General features: G+C 38.6%; 1 protein-coding gene across 8 annotated transcripts; it reads right to left on the bottom strand.

Annotated features, from left to right (window-relative positions):
- Positions 1–247: 247 nt before the first annotated feature.
- On the bottom strand, positions 248–17,853 carry anln2 (anillin, actin binding protein 2). 8 transcript variants are annotated; one of them, XM_088080147.1, is made up of 25 exons: positions 17,702–17,835; positions 16,292–16,413; positions 15,997–16,164; positions 15,426–15,521; positions 14,706–14,890; positions 14,262–14,354; positions 13,825–13,917; positions 13,111–13,195; positions 10,698–11,954; positions 9,828–10,165; positions 9,625–9,719; positions 8,831–8,960; positions 8,453–8,588; positions 7,598–7,786; positions 7,279–7,405; positions 6,795–6,843; positions 6,298–6,351; positions 6,182–6,214; positions 6,067–6,088; positions 5,710–5,819; positions 4,641–4,694; positions 3,916–4,002; positions 3,006–3,113; positions 2,771–2,916; positions 248–1,628 (listed from the first exon to the last, which is right to left on the bottom strand). In XM_088080147.1, the coding sequence occupies exons 2-25, from the start codon at positions 16,383–16,385 to the stop codon at positions 1,463–1,465; spliced, it is 3,915 nt and encodes a 1,304-aa protein (XP_087936273.1). In that variant the 5' UTR covers positions 16,386–16,413; positions 17,702–17,835; the 3' UTR covers positions 248–1,462. The 8 variants fall into 8 exon arrangements, with proteins under 8 accessions (XP_087936273.1, XP_087936274.1, XP_087936275.1 ...); XM_042496923.2 differs by having other exon boundaries at positions 249–1,628; positions 13,825–13,914; positions 16,292–16,386; positions 17,702–17,853; XM_042496921.2 differs by having other exon boundaries at positions 249–1,628; positions 16,292–16,386; positions 17,702–17,763.
- Between the last annotated feature and the right edge of the window lie 1,597 nt (positions 17,854–19,450).

Below are 19,450 nucleotides of genomic sequence, written 5' to 3'. Positions count from 1 at the left end.
GTCAAAGTACTTTGTAAACTCTGTTTTTAAATGTGCCATATAAAAAAGTTATTATTCTCAATTGTATTCAAGTTCCTTTTTGAAAACAAAATTAACAAATGCCAAATTTTCAAGGTTTTCCAGGACTTTCCAGGAGATTCAAATTCAAGTACCTCAAGCACAAACCTTGAATATCAGCTGTTTCTACCAGCACTTGCATAAAGCCCCTGCGTTGATTGGTCAAGATTGTAAATGTAAAATGTTTTTGTAGCCATTTCAATCCATTTATTTTATTGGTAACTTCAATTAGGTGCATAGAATGAGAGTTAACATGAATAACATTGATAGCAAAGTGACAGACTGACAGGTGGAAATACATGTAAAGAACAGATCAGACAGAACAGACCACATTCAGTGTAGCAGCATCACGACAGTCCCCTCTTTTACCTCAACAGTTCTCCCATTCACGGTATTACACATAACATATGGGTTTTAAATATGTAAATATATGAGATTATTCATATGCAGAAACACAAATCATGTCCTTAGGAATATGAGTGAACACTTCAGGCCACTGTGAAGGAAGGAAAACCTCCAAGATGGCAGTGATACGTCCTGATAAGCGGGATCTATTCACATTTTGACTGGTTATTTCTTCGGGTAAAAAAGGCACCAGGTGTTTTACCACATTTTGCCAAAACAGCCAAATATGTGTTGGCTCAGTGGAACAAAAGCCTGCCTTCATATAGAATGAATCAAAATCTTATTTCGCCCCACAGAAGCTGGATGTATGAATGACTCCGAAAAGCTCCCATTCCAACCCTAGAAACTAGCATTTCTTCTATTTTCTAATAATGTGTAGTGTTTCCTGTCATTTTATTAGTTTAGTAGAGTTAAGGATTTCCTTTTCCTTCAGTATTTATTAGTGTATCTATATAAATCTGTTTATCCTTCCAGTTTAAACGCTGCAAAAATACAATATGAATCTAAATACATGTGTGAATTATTACAAAAATATATAAGCTACTAGAAGTTTCACCTCAGCTACTGAAAGTGTCCAAATAATATTGCCAGCAAAGGCTAAAGCAGCTGATTGCCACAGAAAAAGTAAAAATAAAACCTCTTCCGCAAACTCATGATAAAGAAAAACTAAAAATATGGCAACGGTAACAAATAAAAGTGAAAACCAACAGTAATGATTGGATTCAGATTAAAAGAAATCAACAATAGCACGGAAATCAAATAATCTCCCCAAAAAAGAAAAATCTGTGAGATACATATTGTTTTGCCTCATTTGAAAATTGCCAGTTTTGATTTCTACTGTGAATTTTCAACCGCCGCTCTGACATTACGGATCTAAACCCTGACGTCAGCTCGTCTATACGCAACATTAAAGCTGCTCCCACAGTGTTTTCATGGATCTCAGGCAGCAGAAACTATAACAGAATTACATCTGCGTGGGTTTGTTGGCTGAGTGATGTAGTTACAGTATGCTCTCCCTCAGGTTTCCACCGCTGGACGAGTTTGACTGCTGACTCTCTGTTTGGGCCGCTGATGTTCGGTTCCAAGTATGAAAGTCCAAAAGAGCTTGATTGAGTTTCTCCATCCAGTCCAATCTTTCCTGTTTGGTGTCGGCTGAAAACCAACACCTGAACAAGAACAACACCCATCAGCACTGCAACAGAATCTACACCTGCCCGTTATAGGTGCTACTGCGCCCGGTGAGACATCTATCAAAGTTACCGTGTGTGTCCTACTTAGATAAACTTACTGTCAAATCACAGACAGACAACTTCAGCCTTTCAGCTTTTTCTTCAACATTAAAGAAAAACGTCAGTGTTTTTTACCTTGAAGCACCTAATAATGTAATAATTAGGGGTCGACAGATTATCCGCCTGGCCAATTAGTAGGGCAGATATTTGTCATTTTGCCATTTATTTTTATCGGCATTTTATTTTAATGATGGATGATAAAATTAATAAATTAAAAAGAGCTAAAAAAACCTCAGGAAGCTATTTTTATTTTTTTCATTTTTTATTTCATTTTCACTTGACTATTAAAAAAGTTTCCGGGAATTTGCTGTATATGATGTTGAACATTTCAGTTTTGATAATTTTCTAAAGGCATTTCAACAATTTTGTGTTGGAGTTTGATATATTCAAAATTCTAAATTTTGACATAAAGATTTTCATTTTCATTGTAAATGCATATTGGTTCCAAATGTCAGTTATCAGCCCCATTAACTACTAATGATCAGTATCAGTATTGGCCCTGAAAAACCAATATTGGTTACCCAGGAACATTGTCATTTTATTTTACAGCCATATCATCCACCCCTTGGGCACAAGGTTGAAAAATACTGAAGTATACCTTGAGGATCTAGTAGCACGCAATGGTCAATAAAAGAGTGTAGAGACCGTTAATCTTACGTCCTTTTTTATAGTAATTATACTGTTTCAAAATACATTTGGAGACTGATTTCACAGAAAGTGTTTCCCATAAACTGTCAAAAACACCCTCTGTGACATCACTAGTTGAATGCAGCCAAAGGAACAACATGCGTCATACTTACTGTAAACAAAAATGCCATCTACACTAAAACTGTTTTCATAATAAATTGAGAGTGTTATTTTATATTTGCCAATATGTAGAAGACAGCAGATGATCAAAACCGGTCAAAATTTGTGCCTTGAAAATAGGACTTAAAAATCACAAACAAAGAAATCCGAACTAATCACTAACACCCACACATCTCATTTTTCAGGATGTTACAGTTTTTATTAAGTCTTACTTGGCCAAGGCATCCTGGCTGGCGTCCTGCTGCTTTGGGATGTTGCTCACCAGCTCAAAGGTGAAAGGTCGAGCACACGAGTCCCTCTTTACAGGGCGGACACATCGACTGTGGGAGCTGGACAGAGAGATGCTGCCCTCTGCTTCCTGAGAGGCCCAAACAGAAAACACAATTAAAGCTGTTAAAAATAACCCGGTGACTCAGTCTGTGAGTCTGTCTGTTGGTCTGTCCATACCTTTGTTTCTTTGTCGTTGGGGTGGTTCCAGTAGTGCATGTTGCACTCCTCCAGAACAAAATATCGGCGATGCCACACCCCGTATCCACTGATCAGCTCAAACATTGTCTGGGAACAGATCCAGAGAAAAAGAGGTTTAATGCAACTACATGCAGCAAAAATGCTGCAACATTTAAAAAATATCTGCCTTGTCTGTGTCTATTAGTTTAAAACTGTTATACACAGAATTTAACAGGAGCTTCATTGCCACTGCAGTGTGAGGTAAAGCTGCTTCTTGTCTGTGTGGTTTAAGGTACTGACACTTAAATTATTATGACAAAATGGAATACTCTCACCCCATTTACTTTATGAATCCAGGGCTTTTAAACAAATTTTACAGACCATACATTCTCTGAAACGACCATTGGTACTTCTTATCAGTTTAATTGAATATATATATTATTTAAAAAAAATAATTAATTCAGAACAGGATTAAAACTGGCTATTTAAATATAACTTACGGACTGTTTGTTTTTTATGAGTGGGAAGGGGATAGTGCCAAAAGGGGGAGGTGTGTCAGCTGGGGAGGGACTGATGTTTTTTATTTTAACTTTAGAGGAGGGGTTTACAACCTTAAATGGCTGTATCTTGTAAAAACTTGCATGTTTTCTTTTGGGAAAAAAAGCAATGTTGTGTATGACACCATGCAATCACAGCCACAAACGGTAGAAACTAAAATTATCTTTTTTTTTCATATTTTTGAAGGTCTGTGAACACATCGTGTTATTATACAGGTTTGTGAAACATAATTCCATGACTTTTCTAAAACTGTGAACAAACCCTGTAAATTTTAGAATTTAAAGTCAGTACCACACGAAATGAACGTGTAACAAGAGAGTTATGGGAAAAAAAGCGACATCATAATACTGACCAGGAAGCCTTGGTGCTGGACGTTAGAGTGACTCTCGCTGTCCAGATGCAGGTAGATGTTGCCCTCTAGAGGAGAGAGAAAAGGCACCTGCAGTCCGGGGAAGAAGAGGGAGGGAACACACTGTCAAACTGGTATGATGTAAAACACATGTGGGGATGTGAGAAACAACATGAAATATTTTGAAGAATTTCATTCCAGTATGATCTTCATCCACTTTGGTTGGATGTACTGTGTGTAATTACTAACAGGTAGCACCAATGTATGGCCTACATTTTGGAATGAAATTCTTCTGGTATATTTAGACAGTTAACACAGACACACAACACACAACACACACAGCTTCTACAATATCCTCCAGGATATCATATAATTCAAAATTAAATGATGCAAGAATACAGCAGGGAAATGTAAGAATATGAATACACTTCACGATGAATACAAATCTACGCTTTGAAGTAAATGTCTCTACTGCATTTTTGAAGCACTATGGCGTTTCACATTAATGTACTGAGCAATGGAGTCAAACATAATGGACATTTTCTTTGATCCTTGAGATCAGACAGGAAAGCACTTGAACTATTAAAAAGGAAATTCATTCACCACAAACAAAAACTATCAAGGCGGTTAGTTTGTATGACTGAAATCATGAGTCAGTTTAAGGTAAGTTTTTGTAGACAGAAAGGGTGAGAGGTGAAGGGATAACAGTATTGTGAAAAGAGTGAAACCTTTTCCTGAAATTCATCTCCCAGCAGCCTCCTGATTTTGCCCTCAAGTTTCATCTGAGTGGAAGAAGCAAGACAGAGAGGGGGGAGGGAGGCAGACAGGGAGGGGCAGACATGTTACATCACCAGTGAACCCACCCATGTGTAGAAACTTCTTACAGAATAATGAAAGCACCAAATGGGTGTAGAGTGGAGCCTGTAGCACCGTGCATGTTTTGTGGTCAGTCAGTGCTGGAGGTACTGAGGTGAAATGCACAGAGAGGTGCAAAACCTGGTGACAGCAGTGTGTGTTAAACCATGCTTTCTGGACCATGCTTTTCAGACTGCCATCGTTCAACAAATCAATTAACAAAAAAGTATCCGCATGCCTGCACTTTCAAAATAATCTACCAAAGTGCATTCATGAAATGTTTTTTAACTTGCCAAACTAACAAAGATATTTAAGCTGACATGGCTTATTATTCAGAATAATCTGTTCCAGGGATACTCAACTTGTTTTGTTTGAGGGACACTTTTGCAAAATGACAGAAGGCTAGGGGCCAGTTGTAGCAGCCCCATACATGTTTCTAGGATTTTAGGACACCAGGGGCTTAGCTAGGACCTCTGGGGTCCGGGGGATCCTTGTTTAATGCGCTCTGGCACCTTATGTATACTAAAAGTACAAAAACATTTCCAATTGAGTGTAACTGTTATTTTTTTTAGCTATTATAATAACTATTATTTAAACTATTATAATTAATTAATTTCTTACCTTATTTTTACACGCAGGTTTTATTATGCCTTCCTGTCTTTTCATGTGAAGCACTTGGTGCATGTAATTTCTTTGTTGTAAAGCATGTTGGGCTGCATTTCTTCTATGAAAGGTGGTATACAAATAAAGTTTAGTAATTATTTATTTTTATTATTATTCATCTAATCGACACCAGCTTTCACCATCACTGCTCTGTGGACTATTCATCACTAGACACAATCTTTTGGTCCAGACTAAGACAGCCATGTATAACTTCCGTCGCTGAAGATTGCAAAAACAGTGTGAGCCGCCCTCCTCAACAACACCATGACAGGCACGTACCTTATCCAGAGGGAACTTGCTGTGTCCCAGCGAGGCCAAGGTGATCTTATGGGAGCCCACCAAACAGAAGTTGCTGGAGCGACGAGTGTTGAGACCAGGAGGAGCAGCAGCTGAAGAACAAAGAAGTGCAGGACAAAACATGAAACACTAAGTGATGTGTACATGACTATTATGACCAGTGAGTGTAATTGGTAGAAACGTAAGTTCCTCCACCAAGTCCATATTTCATTTTTTTTGTATATCAAAAGTTTTCTAAACAAAAATGCACGAAATCCATTCCATATTTGTTGTCGAGTGAAGTAAAACTAAAGCCTACTTGTACTATAATCAATAATACCAAATTAAAACTCAACTTACATGTCAGACTGTGACTGGATCTCTGTTCAAAACAAAAGGAAAGGTTTAGGTGAGGGGTGAAAAACAACAATGCATGCTTTAATATTAAGGCAGGAAATAAAAAGTGGATACTCACGGTGATAGTGTTCAGAAGCTTTCTTGGCGTAACCTGAAAATGTAAAGGCATCATCAATAAATTACACCGTCACTGATAAATACACACATGGCTTATTATTTGGCTCACCGACTCACCCTGGACTTTGAGGTGATCCGGTCCATGCTGCAGTTACTTCCTGAAGTGTGGGACTAGATGACACAAACATATTAAAAATCTACTAATTATCATACATGAATGCTGCCTGACCCATCAAATAAACCAAACAATCCTCTTAAGATGCCTCACTTTAGCATCAACAACGCCTACATCTCCGTCACACCATCAGTCAGCATCAGGCCAGCAGACATCATGTCACAGTAACATGTTGGGATTGCTACCACACAGTTTTCACTGATAACATGCCGCTCTATGTCCCAAACAAATGTCTTCAGCTACCTCATCCGAGCAAGCAGCACATCACATGCCTCCATCACCAGCTGTAGGTACACTCGGAAATGTATAAATGGGAATTTACAACAAAGAAAAAACTACTTCTGGAGCCTGCGGCCTCAACAGCTGCTCTAAACTATTAATTTTATTTCATTTAATGCATAGAGAACTGCACATCTAAATGTCAAAAGTTTTGCCTCACCAGGCTGTAGACTTCCACGTCAATCTCAAAGGATGAGCGGATATCCTTCCTGAAACATCAAGGAGACAAAGCAATATTACACTGAAATGATCACATTCACACAAACATCAGACTCCTCAAATTCAAAGGGCCAGTGAGAAAAATCAGATTTTAGAACCTCAAAATTAAAGTCGTAGGAACAGATCTAGGTGGAAAGAAAGAGAGTCCAAATTTGGCTTAAGTCGTCTGGATGTGACCAATAATTAATAATTTGTCAATAAAACATAAATAAGAACCCAGAAACATAACAGATTTGTCCAGTGATGTCCATCACTTATTCAGACTAAAAAACAAAACAAAAAAATAAATAAAGGTGGTTTGTGTGCTTAGAAAAAAAAGCACATGCTGTCAATTCAGACAACAAAACACAAGATGGAGAGGCAGCAGATTAGTGCCAGAAGCACAAATTAGATTCATCAAATAAAGTAATCACAAAGCAGCTTACAGAGTCACAGAAGTAGGGAAGGAGATGGTGTCTCCATTCTGAGCATCAGCAGCCGTGGCCAGCGGGGTGGCGACGATATTGCAGGGCCCGTAGCGGATCAGGACGAAAAAGTAGTGACTTGGCCGCCCTAAATTGTATCATAAATAACAAAGTCTTCTTAATGCGGAAGCATTGCAATACATTTGTTTGAGTCAAAACCTGAATTTTAACATAGAAAGTTTTAACGAAATCACACAAATGATCATAATAATGTTAAATAAAAAGCAATTCAACAATACCCCCCCCCCCAAAAAAAGGAGAAATCGTCTTACTGCACTACCTGTGCGGTTGTGTGAGGAGCAGACAAACTCCACCTTGAGAGGCAGCTGGATGTTTGTGATGCTGACAGTCCCTCTGCAGGCCTGCTGGGAGACAAATTCCCTGTCCTCTCCTCCAGCCTCTCCTGACTCTGAGCTCCTCTCCTCCCTCAGTCTGGCCACTTCTGCCAGCAGAGCAGAGCGTTTCTCACCTGAAACAGACAAGTAAGTCACAACAACAATTATATAGTTATGTGCAGCAGTGAGCCAGGGCAGGAGGAGGATGAAAGGACAAGAATGAAGCTCAATGAAAAGTAGAGGACAAAAATCTGGCCAGTCTGTTTGTGGAGGACAGTCTGGAAATGCAGTGTGGCATATTTGGTGTCAAATTAGCAACATGTTGGAGGAGATTGGTTTAATTAGTTTTACAGTTTTTGACAAAAACAGAGTTTCATAATACTACATTTTGGTAAAAGTAGTAAAGTCATAGCATGTACGACTGGTCCGTAATACATTTTGAAAATTTTAAACTTTAGATGGTTGCTGTAGCGCCACCTTCAGGACTATTAGCCAACCATGCCAGTTAATGAACTCTGGTATAGGACTGGATCTATGTGCAGAGTTTTGTTTGTTTTCATGCATGAGAAGGCAGATTTCACGGGAGAAGAAAGAAGAATATAACCTAATTGACAAAGGCAATTTTAACTAACAATTAACAATTTTTAAACATCATTTATCAAATGTGAAAAAATATTTTAAAAAATGCAACTGCTCTTGAGGCCACAAATACTATGAATTAACGACTGTGTGAATGTGGCTTCCTATCTATGGCACACTAAGATGGGACCATTCAATCACACACTTTGATATGTACATACAGGAGACCAAGAGAAGTTTCTCTGCTTCAGCCTCCTCCAGCGAGCCTCTTCCGTGCTCCTCGTCAGTACAGCAGCTCAGAGCCTGCAGGGTCTGGCTGATCACAGTCTGAAGCTTCCCTGCTTCTTCATTAAGAGCCTGGACAAACATACGATAAAATGTGGGTTACTCAACATCTGTACTGGATTTAATTATTAATCAAAAAGCCAAAAGCCAAATTCAGCAGCTGCAGTGCAGTTTACATTTACAAATGAGTAAATTAATAGTATGTAACATGTACATACTTATATCTCATCCTAAATATGATTGCCGTACTGAGAAATTAGTTGATTAACAACAACAGCGAATGGGTTAGTCTTATTGAAAAAAATGCTACACACCGTGATTTTCTCCTTAGTGTTGACAGATGGCTGAGGTTTGGACTTCTCTGGAGCTCGTCTCTGAACCCCAGGAGTGACACTCTGAATGGTGGGAGGCTTTCTCTGTCTTTGTGTGCGGTAGGCATCAATACTGTTCAGCACAGGACAAACATCAGATTCAAACTCAAGTCAACTCAAATTCTCCCTCACTGGCATTCATTGTTTTCCCCAACTATTTTGATTTATGAGGGAAGGAGAAGCACCACATTTTCAAATGTTTACATATCACTGTAGCTAACTGGCATTCACTAAGGCAGAGACAGAACATGAGGAAAAAACAAAGAAACGTCAAGTGACGTCGTACACCCACAGCAAGGTTACATCACCAGCTACAGAAAACAAATTTGCCATTGTGTTATATTATGTGGAACGTTATCCATGGAAAATTACTGTAACAATTTAGTTAGACACTACAAAATTTGATTACTTTTTCAAAGTGTTTTTTTTTCTTTTTTTACTAATTCCATGACTTTTCCAGGCCTGGAATAATTGTTTGTGAAATCAATGACTTTTCCAGGTTTAATTTAATCACAAAAACAACACTATTTCAGCTGTCGTGCTTTCGTGGCCAAGTAACCAGTGTAAAGATTTAAATGGCAAATCTTTGTTTAACAAATACAACAATGGGCTTGTTTTTTTTTTTAAATGTGTCACAACAGTGTTGTCAGGAACAAAACAAGTGATGACTCAAAAACAAGACTTTATTGGGGTTTTATTTCAAAGAGAATTTGTGCGAATGGCTCTGCGGTTTTTACCTGTACAGAGGAGCAGATTCAGTTAGAGGAGTGTCGGTCTCCTCTGGAGTCAAGAGCAGAGAAGGAGGGTTGGACTCCTGGCTGACTTCCAGTCGCTGTTGGCAGATTATAAAACATTAAATATTTTTAAGGTTCTCAATTTATCACAGAGCTCCCTTAATGGAACTTATGTCTGACAGCTTAAAGTTACAAATTCATCTTACCAGAGGGGTGACCACAGCCTCGACAGACTTGCTGAGCGGCGAAAGGATGCCGCTGGAGGGAAAAGTCAGCAGCTCGTCTCTGTTGCTTTCAAGCATCTTGCTCTCATCGCTCCCTTCTTCTTTGGACTCCCCCTCTTCTTCACTTTTCTCCTTCTCTGACTCAGTGTCCATCTTTTCTTTGTCTCCAGAGCAAACGCCAATGCCACTGTCACGGTCCTCCGTGTCTTCATCATCCCCCCTCTCCTCCTCGATCCTTCCAGCATATTCCAGCACCTCCTCGAACATCTGGTCAATTATCTCAGCTGTGTTGGTCTCATCATGGGAGTTCAGCTCAGCATCTGTGGATAGACACAGTTACAAACATATATAGGGGCATTTTAAAATAAATAAGATTGACAATTTCAATAACACGATTGCTGACAATTAAATGGTAAACGTGTACAAATCCCCCAAAAGATGTGCACCATCCATCTTGCTTTCCATTATGCCCAGTCACATTTATTCTGTCAAGTGAACCTGTGCAAAACAAACTGTGATCTTGTGGCTCCATATTAGTCTCTTTATTCCCCAACATTTTCCAGCACACTAAGCTGAAAAATTATAGATTTGCAAAGATGCACACTTCAAAGTGTAAACAGAAACAGCCATGCAAACTTCTCCAAATAACACCTGTGCATGTTTTTTGTATGTGGTGTGGAGAGAGTCGTGCAAAACTTCACCCAGTGATTTAGCAAACATGCTGCTCTTAATATGAACCCAGTATATGCAGTTGACCAAGTGATTTCTGTCTTACCAAAAAACTATTTTAACCCATGTGCTCCACTTCTCCTCAGGTGTCCTCAGCTTAGACCTAGTTCTTACTGTTCTCACCTGACATACTTGTCTCTGCCCTGGACTCCGTGGAGGTATTGTCCTCAGGCAGGGTTGGGTCATTGATTAGCTCAGGCTCCAGAATAAAGGTGACTTTCTTTAAGCCCTCTCCTCCCTCTGCCTTGCAAGTTTCTTCTGCCAGCCCACCTACAACGCCTTTCCTTTCATCTACTGGATCCTGCTCCATTTTTTCTATCTCCAAATCATCTGACAACTGTATGTCTGTCAAACTCTGAGCTTCAGTGTCTGATGATTCAGCTTGAGACTCTACCTCAGCTTTTTCTTCAACTGTCATTTCAAGCTCCGTGAGCTCTGTCTGAGTTTCTTTCAGACCCTGAGCAACATTTGCAGAAGGAGATGAATCTGTTTGTTTCGGTCTGCTATTTGGGCTTCTTCTGTCTGACTCTAGATCCATGTCTACTTTTTTCGTATTGACAGCGTTTGACTGTTGACACATATCATCATTATAACTGCATCCTCCTGTGTCTTTCTGGTCTTGTTTTGTTGCAAAAATATAAATATCTTCTGTAACTGCTCCCTCATAAAATCCTTCACAGGACTCCATTTTCCCTTGATCTTTGTTTAAATCAGATTGGTCTTTAACAGAGTAATCTAAACAGCTGTCTAACTCACCCTCGTCTTCCTGAGCTTTCTCATCTCCCTGCGTTTCAGAGCCGGCAATCTCAGCAGATACATTACCCAAATAACATTCACCGCTGGTTTCACTGTGATCTGCACAACTGCCTCTTTTCTGTTTTTCCACCCTGGATGATTCTAACTCCCTCTCCTCCTCTTTTACACACAAATCTCCCCCCTGATCTGCAACTATGACAGACTCTTCCTCGCACACCTTGTCTTGAGGATATCTCCACGACCTTGACTCCTCATCTGTTGAAGGCTCAATCCCCTCCTCGCTGTATAAAGAGCCGTCAGTTTCTTCAAATAAAAACACCTCAGACACACCCTGTTCAGTGAAGGTGGAAACCTCAGCTGTTCCCTTCATGTTCGACTCCTCTAAATGAGTTGATTCTAGCAAGCTTTGCTCTTCACCTGTTGGCAACTCTGACACATTATGGTCCTCACCAAGAGACACCTTGGAGAAACTCTGATCCTCACTAAAAGACAACTTCAAGACAGTTTGTGTCTGTGGTTTTTGGGTCCCTAGCTGCTTGTCGTCATTTCCAGCTGAAGCTTTGTGCTCCATGCACAGCTCTGCAGAAGCATCAGGAGCTGCAGAGTCACCGGGTGCCCTTTGACCTGTTGAAAAAGTAGTCTCACATCTGACACTATACTACCTGGGCTTCTTAATTTACGTTACTTAAAGTCTATCAAGTACAAGAATTAATATTAATTATTTATCTAAAGAGGGTGTCAAAAATGATTTTAAAATCCAAAGTGGAAGATAATGATAGTGTTTAGAAAGAACATAACTCAAATAATAAAAGAAACCACCCGGCATTACAGAGTGCAAGGATTGGATTATAGAAAGTGTGTCAACTCTCGCTGTACTAACACCAAAAACAGACGTTTTTTTATCCTGATATTGATTTTGGCACTTAACTTAGGGTGTTGGCTGACTATTGATCGGCTTTCATTTTTAAAATTAAAGTCTGTATATGCCACTGCAGAACAGTTTCAGGGAATGACTACTGACATGATTGCTAATAATCTGTATAAGCCCTGAAAAAACAATATCGATCAACCCCTCGAACACATCACTTCTTAAGTGTAGATGACCACACGCCAAAATTTTTAGGGTTGTACAAACCTTATATTATATCCTTCTGCTGCAAGGATTGTGCCCTGGCACTCTTTTTTGATTAACAAGACTTAATTTGATGCTTTTTATGCACTCTGGCACCTCATTTACATCCAAAGAAGAAAAGAGAAATCCCAGAATGAATCACCTTATTTTCATTGTGAGTTAGAAAATGATCAGTGAACCACAAAGCACCTCATTGCAGGCAAAACCTTCCCTGCAGGGTGTAAATGGAGTATCTCTGTTCTAGTGGGTTTATAAAATTGTGGCGCTCCAGTTTCAGTGACTATATTTAATGTAGATCAGTCGCATCTAGCTAATGATCAATCGGTTCACTGATCAGTCAGTTTTAATTGTTGTAGGGATCCAATGTACCAGACTGGGGCATCTGATTGGGAATAGCTATCACTATGTTAACATAATAGTGTGGGTTTTTTTTTTTAGAATGGTTATACTCGTATAGGAACGCCTACAAAGGATATAGACTGGGAAAAAGTATTGATAGAGCCACAATACTGGTCTTGCCGATCAATTTAGCCCATTTCTGCTTCTAATGTTTCAGTCTGTCTGCTATTGACTCAAAACTCTCTTAAAATGTTTTTATATATAAATGAGAAATGTATGAGGGAAAGTATTTAATGTCAAACATCTTACCTGCTCCATCTGAAGATTGCTTCTCTGCACCTGATGTAGGGGCTTCAAAACTGCCATCATTCAGGTCAGTATCACCATCCACCTTCTGGAAGCAAGAATATTAGCACCAGGAAACAAAAATAAGAGGTAGTAATGCACAGCACTGCTTTATTTGAGGTTTATCAATGTAAGGTAATATACGAACTAAAGGAAAAGTAACAATACTGCATCTTGCAGTTGTGCCCAACAACCAGAGAAATGATAAAAAATAAAATAAGGAGACCTACAGCGAACAAACAAACAAAATACCAAACACTAACTGCCAACAAACACAAAACTGCTGATTTTTGACGTTCACCTCTGTGATGCAGTTGGTTACCTTGTCACAAACAATTGACACCTCAAGTTGTTCACGATGTGTGAAGTGAAATGATATTCTTCTGTGTGAAAAGCCCATTACCACAAAATCACACCGAAACTTTAATAGGTGCACTATTTAGGACGTGAACTTCCTTTTTCTTAAAAACAAACATCTGGAGGCACGTAAATGGGTCATCATTCTTCCAAAAAAAGAAGTGTACTTGTATGCAAATGTTTGCCTTGTTCTGTTATCCAATGTAATTCTTGTAATTGCCATAATCAATACTGCCCATTCTGATGGCTCCAGATATTTTGGCCATATGTTGAAGCACAAAAGTGACCAGAAAAAGAAGCATTATTTGGCCACAGACTCACATCCCAGGGATGCATAGGAGGCCAATGAAATCTCCCTCTACATCTAGGAACCCAGGAAGAGAAAGATGCAGGGCCAGGAGGGGTCCATCGCTGCTAATGTTTACATAAACTGGTATGTTAAAAAATCCCAGACAAACTGGGGAAATGGCTAATAAACATAAAGCAACTAAAGTAGGTGCAGTCATTGACCTGTAGAGTAGGTTACTGTTCCTGTGCTTAACGTGCCAGCCAAAGGGAACATCTTTATAAATACAATTACCATCATAAATCGCTGAACAACTATCCAAGAACAGAGCCTGGTATTCAAATAGCCATTTCTTTTCTACTGTTCTTTCTCTACATAACAGAAAAACTAAGTTTAACAGGAAATTACTGACAACTTTGACTTAAACATTCTTGAATATTTCAAAGGCAAAATATCATGAATACAAACCCACCTGAGGTAATGAGGGATCCGAGCTGCTCCTTTTCAACCAGGCATTCTCACTGATTGGTTGGAAAGGCAACTGGCTCAACTCCTCTTCGCGTTCCTGATCAGAGATGTCAGATGTCAGACATTAACTCTAAAGGTACTTTGAGAATCAAATTAAATATCCAGTACAGACAGCGCAAGTACAAACGTTATTCATTCATTAACTGTAATTAAGGGGTATTGCAACAGCTAGTGGCTTAAGTTTTTAATGTTTAAAGATTCAGAGACATAATTGAGAAATACTGATATATTACAAATATGTCATATATGAAAATGACTTGTATTATCAGGCTTTTGAGTTTATTTGCTCATCCAAGAACAAGAAGTTCAGAGCTTGAATGGTGCTGATCCAGGTAACTGAGGTACTGCTAATAAATTTTTGGAAAAAAAACAAGACTTTTGAACCAACCTGGCGAATGCGAGAAGCCAGCTTGGAGCTGGGAGCTGTAGTCCCATGGAGTTTCTGCTGGATGGCAGACACAAAGTTGGAGCAGCTCCGCGGGGAGGGGTTGGCAGGGCTCGGTGTGGGGTTGGGGCTAGCCTGGAAGACTGGTACCTTAAAACGCTCCATTCGCTGATTAAATTCTCCCTCACCTGGAGGAAAAACACTTACAGAGATTAATTTTTAAACAGAAATAGTAATTAAATTAAATTCAAATCTAAAACTAGAGACCATCTTGCAGTGGAATCACACCAGCCAAAATACAGTGATCTGTGACTTAAAACGATTGTGGGACAGGGGTGTTAAGACCCCTTGAACACCTTTTATCTTAAATGGACTTTTTGCAACTGAGCTTTTTAAAAATATATATGTATCATCTGCACTTTAGAACTCACAGCATTAAGGTTTGCCAACAACAACACACTTCATCTTTTGCCTTATTCCTTTTTTGTATTTATTGCTATGTGTGAGTTGTCCCAGGTGTAAATTGACATGTGCTACTCTACATAGTGATTTGAATTGAATTTTATCTATCTATGGAAAAACACACATATACTTCCATCTATAATCTAAATCTATAATTTAATCTCTGTAAAAGAATAGAAAATGATTACTGTATTCAACAGTGACAAGTCTGTGGTTCACTCTGAGAGGTTTCTGAATGTGTGTGTTCATTTGCATCCTCACCAAGAAGATGCTCTCTGAAGCCCTTTTTGAGGATGATGACTGATGGGCTGTCAGCCCCGGGATCTGACAGACAGCGCTGGGCCAGCGGAGCTGCCCCTAAAACAACAAACACTTGCTGTTTGAAACAACAGTATTTTTTTGAACACACTGTCACACCTGCTCCACACTGACTGCTTAGCAGCTTATCAGTAGTTCATATCTTGACTGTTGACCTTTGGCTACCATGACATGTCACCATAAATGGTGCTAAAATGCACTGCAATATTTTTCTATGAACAGATTTGTACACATATACACTTTACTGCCTATTAATTAAGTCATCAGCTTTACCTACTAAGCAGTCCAATTCAAAAGCCCTGCAATAAATTCTACCTTCATGAGGGCTTTTGTTGAATCAGCTTTAGAGAGGTGTTAATGCAAATTTATGATCATCTGTGGGCTGCAGTTTGTGAGCCAAAATGTGTTGACTTGCATTGCATAACACTGAGAGGTGTTTTTAATATTTAGTTCACCTTCAATGATAATAATAAGCAGCATAAACTATTCAACTCAGCAGTAAAGGTAGGATTACCCTCTCGCCTCTGGGTGAGTTGCTGGACACGGGACCGGACTGAAGGAACCATCGGTGTGTCTGGCTTTGTCTCTAGCTCAGCGTGGCGTCCAGAGGACGATGGTTTAGGACTGCGGTTTTCCTGACCAGCTGCCTCCAAACGCCGACGCTTCTGGCCATCACTCATCTCTGAGACATCAGATTGAGATACACAAGGACAAAAGTCATGATTATACATAACTGCAAAGACTGCTGTGAATATGTAGACATAAAGATATGAACCTTCACATTCTTGTTAATACAGTAAAAGACAAACCTGATTGTGAGAGGACATTGTCTTCAGAATCTGACAGAGGTGCTCTCTGTCTTTTCAGGCTGAAGTTGCCACCATTTTCCTCACCAGCTTCCATACTGAGGTGTGAACAGTGACGTTACAGACTGGATATGCATTTTAAGATGTCAGCTATTATTGAACAGAAACCATTAGCACAACAAGAATCAAACCATGGCAGTTTCTGGAGCGCCTGCAGACTATTACTGGAAATGCCCTGAGGGTTATAAACAGTGGTAGATGCAGTACCTGAAAGCCATACTTGAGTAAAAGTACAGATATCTTAAAATGACTTTAGTAGAAGTTGAAGTTATCTATTAGAACATTACTTAAATTCTTAAACATACAATTTTTAAAGTATCTGATATATTATCCTGTATTTAAGTATCAAAATCATTTTAATTACAATAAATATTATTAAGTATTGAAAGCAAAAGTACAAATAAATGCTGTTAATAAAAAAGCAAGCGGTCGTCATTTTGAAAATTATGACTTTTACCTCTTCATAACAAACACCACCTTAAAATGGAGCTTACATTAGATTTAAAACATTTTTTAAAACAACTTGAGGAATATAAAAATCAAAATCCAGATTTTCCTTTCTCCATTCCTTCCCTATTTTGTAGTGATTAACTACAATGCTTAGGGGGAAATGCAGTGAAGTAAAAGTATATGTTTTATTTGGGAAATATAATGGAGTAAAAGTGAAAGTTCACAGAAATATAAAAACTCAAGTAAAGCATAGATACTCCCCAAAAAATACTTAAGTACTGTTACAAAGAATCATTACTTCGTTACATTACATCACTAAGTACAAACTAGCTAAAAAGCAGATTTCTCAACAATAAAAGTCTTGTAAAGTTACCTAATAATCATGGGCGAAGATAGTATCACCTGGGTTAACTATCTGTGACATGAAAAATATTTGGCAAAAATGAATAAACCTAGCTTTCAGACGTTTTACACAGACAAAGGAAGCACAAATATATTTCAACAGTACCATCAAAAAAATAAATAAACGTGACAACGCCCAGCTTTCCAGTTTCAGCTCAGGTCAGGTCAGCAAACTGTGCTAACTTGTCAGCTAACGTTAAATACATAACATTAGCGTTATCTCATGAACACAAGGACGTTGTGATAGTTACATTAAATTGGCTACATTTCTTGACAAACTGTGACTTGACAACGTAAGGAGCCATCGTTAGCTTGCTAACAATAGCAACCACGTCGTTTGAGTTAACTCTGGCAAGCTAATTTATCAAAAGTTGGCCAGCGTAACATTAGCCTAGCTTATAATGCCTAGCTAACGCTAGCAGGATCACGCCGTCTTGCGTCTTAACGGACCTAGCAGAGATATGTAGCGTTACATTATAAGCAAGTCGTTTGTTGTCTTACCTGAAAAGAAGTCTGAATGAAACTACAGTCTGTATGAAACAAGTCAGCGTCAACTGACAGAAAAACAAGAAACAACCTTCTTGTTGTTATAAGCTTTCAGTCTCCTCCTCTAACTTTGAATTTCAGCGGGTCCTCTGACGCACTCAAGTACCGTAAATACTCTCAGAGAGCGCGGATCAATGCAGGTAACCTGCCGTTTTACCGTATTAAGCAAATTACACGCAAAACAAGATTCCACTACATCATTGCAATGGCATTTTTAGAGCTTTGACGCCCCCCCCTCAAAAAAAAAATAACTGCCAGTGTGTGAGGTCTGAGTGTGACACATAGTTTTAACATAGGTAATAACTGAAAGATGTTATATGTTGAATGAAGTCTGTTTAATACATTGTTAGTCAGCCTATTTATTACATTATTTGTGTTATGTGTCAAAACTGTAGAAATAAAATGATTTTAGAAATGTATTTATATTTATTTTATAGTCTTAATTTATTTATTAATCTATTCATATATACTTTATTTCTGTGGTCAAAAGTATAGATAAGAAACTCAGTAATTAGGCTGTTAAATTTTTTTCCAACATTGCCATCACTGTGCCGTCATAAAAAATGACCTAGCCCAGCTTTGTCCCAAACTTGGAACACTTCAGGAAATAAGCTTCTCTGCTGAGACTAGGATGAATAAAGCCTTAGATCAGGCCAAACACTTCAACCTCAATTTAAACTTTATTTTTGTCCCTGGAGGACAATTGGTCATACAGAGAGTAAAAACACATAAAAGACACAGGTGGATAAATGATAATGTACGTACATAACAAATACAGTGAGCTGAAACAACAATAGATGCTGGAATACAGCTATTACAATGTAAAAAAATACTGCTCAAATTGAATGATTTGCAGCATCTGAAGTGCCCAAGGGTAAATAAAGTGCATGGTGACCCTGCAAGACAGATGAGATCTCTATCATGACACGGTTTCCAACATAAAAAAACGAAATAATCTGTAAAAATAAAAAAATACAAAAATGAATTAACTAGATTCCAGTTGCCGACATTGTCATCATTGGGTCTTGACAAGGTACAAAGCAGCCTAATTATTTACACCTGTTCAGGTAATTTTGTATAGTAGGCTATAGGTAGCTCTACACTTGTATCTTTGACTGTGAAACTTAACAGGGACCATGGTCACATTTTCTAGAAAAGTCTAGTTTTAGTTTTACTGTATCATATCAGTCATTTTACATACTTCTCAAATGTACCTTTGAATAGATAACGCTATACAAAACCTCTGTTACACCGGCAGCCCACAGAGACAGACAGAGATGTTCAATTGATGGGGCTGCAAATGCATGCACAGATAAAATTTAAATAGGTCACACATGCATTGCTAAACTTGGGTTTGTATACGCTTCTGAAAACAGCCGTGATAAGATCTTGTGAACATGGTGCTATCTCCATCACGTCGGTCTGAAACAGATTTGCATGAAGGGGGAACTGTTGGTTTTTTTTGTGTGTTTGTATTTAAAACACAGTCATCTGATTAAACCAACGAAACCAAAACTTCGACTATTTATGACAAGGTACTGGACACATGAACTGCAGAAAAAAAGGAGATAGTTTTGTTTCAAAGTGGCAGGTTCAGACATATTGCCTTGTGATAATTCAAACACAGTAGTGTCCTAACTTTTTTTTTTTTACAGGGATGACTCAAGTGGGGCACTGCCAAAGCTGTAATTTACCATTTTTGTC

Source organism: Plectropomus leopardus, chromosome 7 (assembly GCF_026936395.1).
Source record: "Plectropomus leopardus strain MGB_pleo_1.0 chromosome 7, ASM2693639v1, whole genome shotgun sequence".
Classification (NCBI taxonomy): Eukaryota; Metazoa; Chordata; class Actinopteri; order Perciformes; family Serranidae; genus Plectropomus; species Plectropomus leopardus.
The sequence above is the reverse complement of the archived record's forward strand: the minus strand, read 5'-3'. Positions and strand labels throughout refer to the sequence as shown.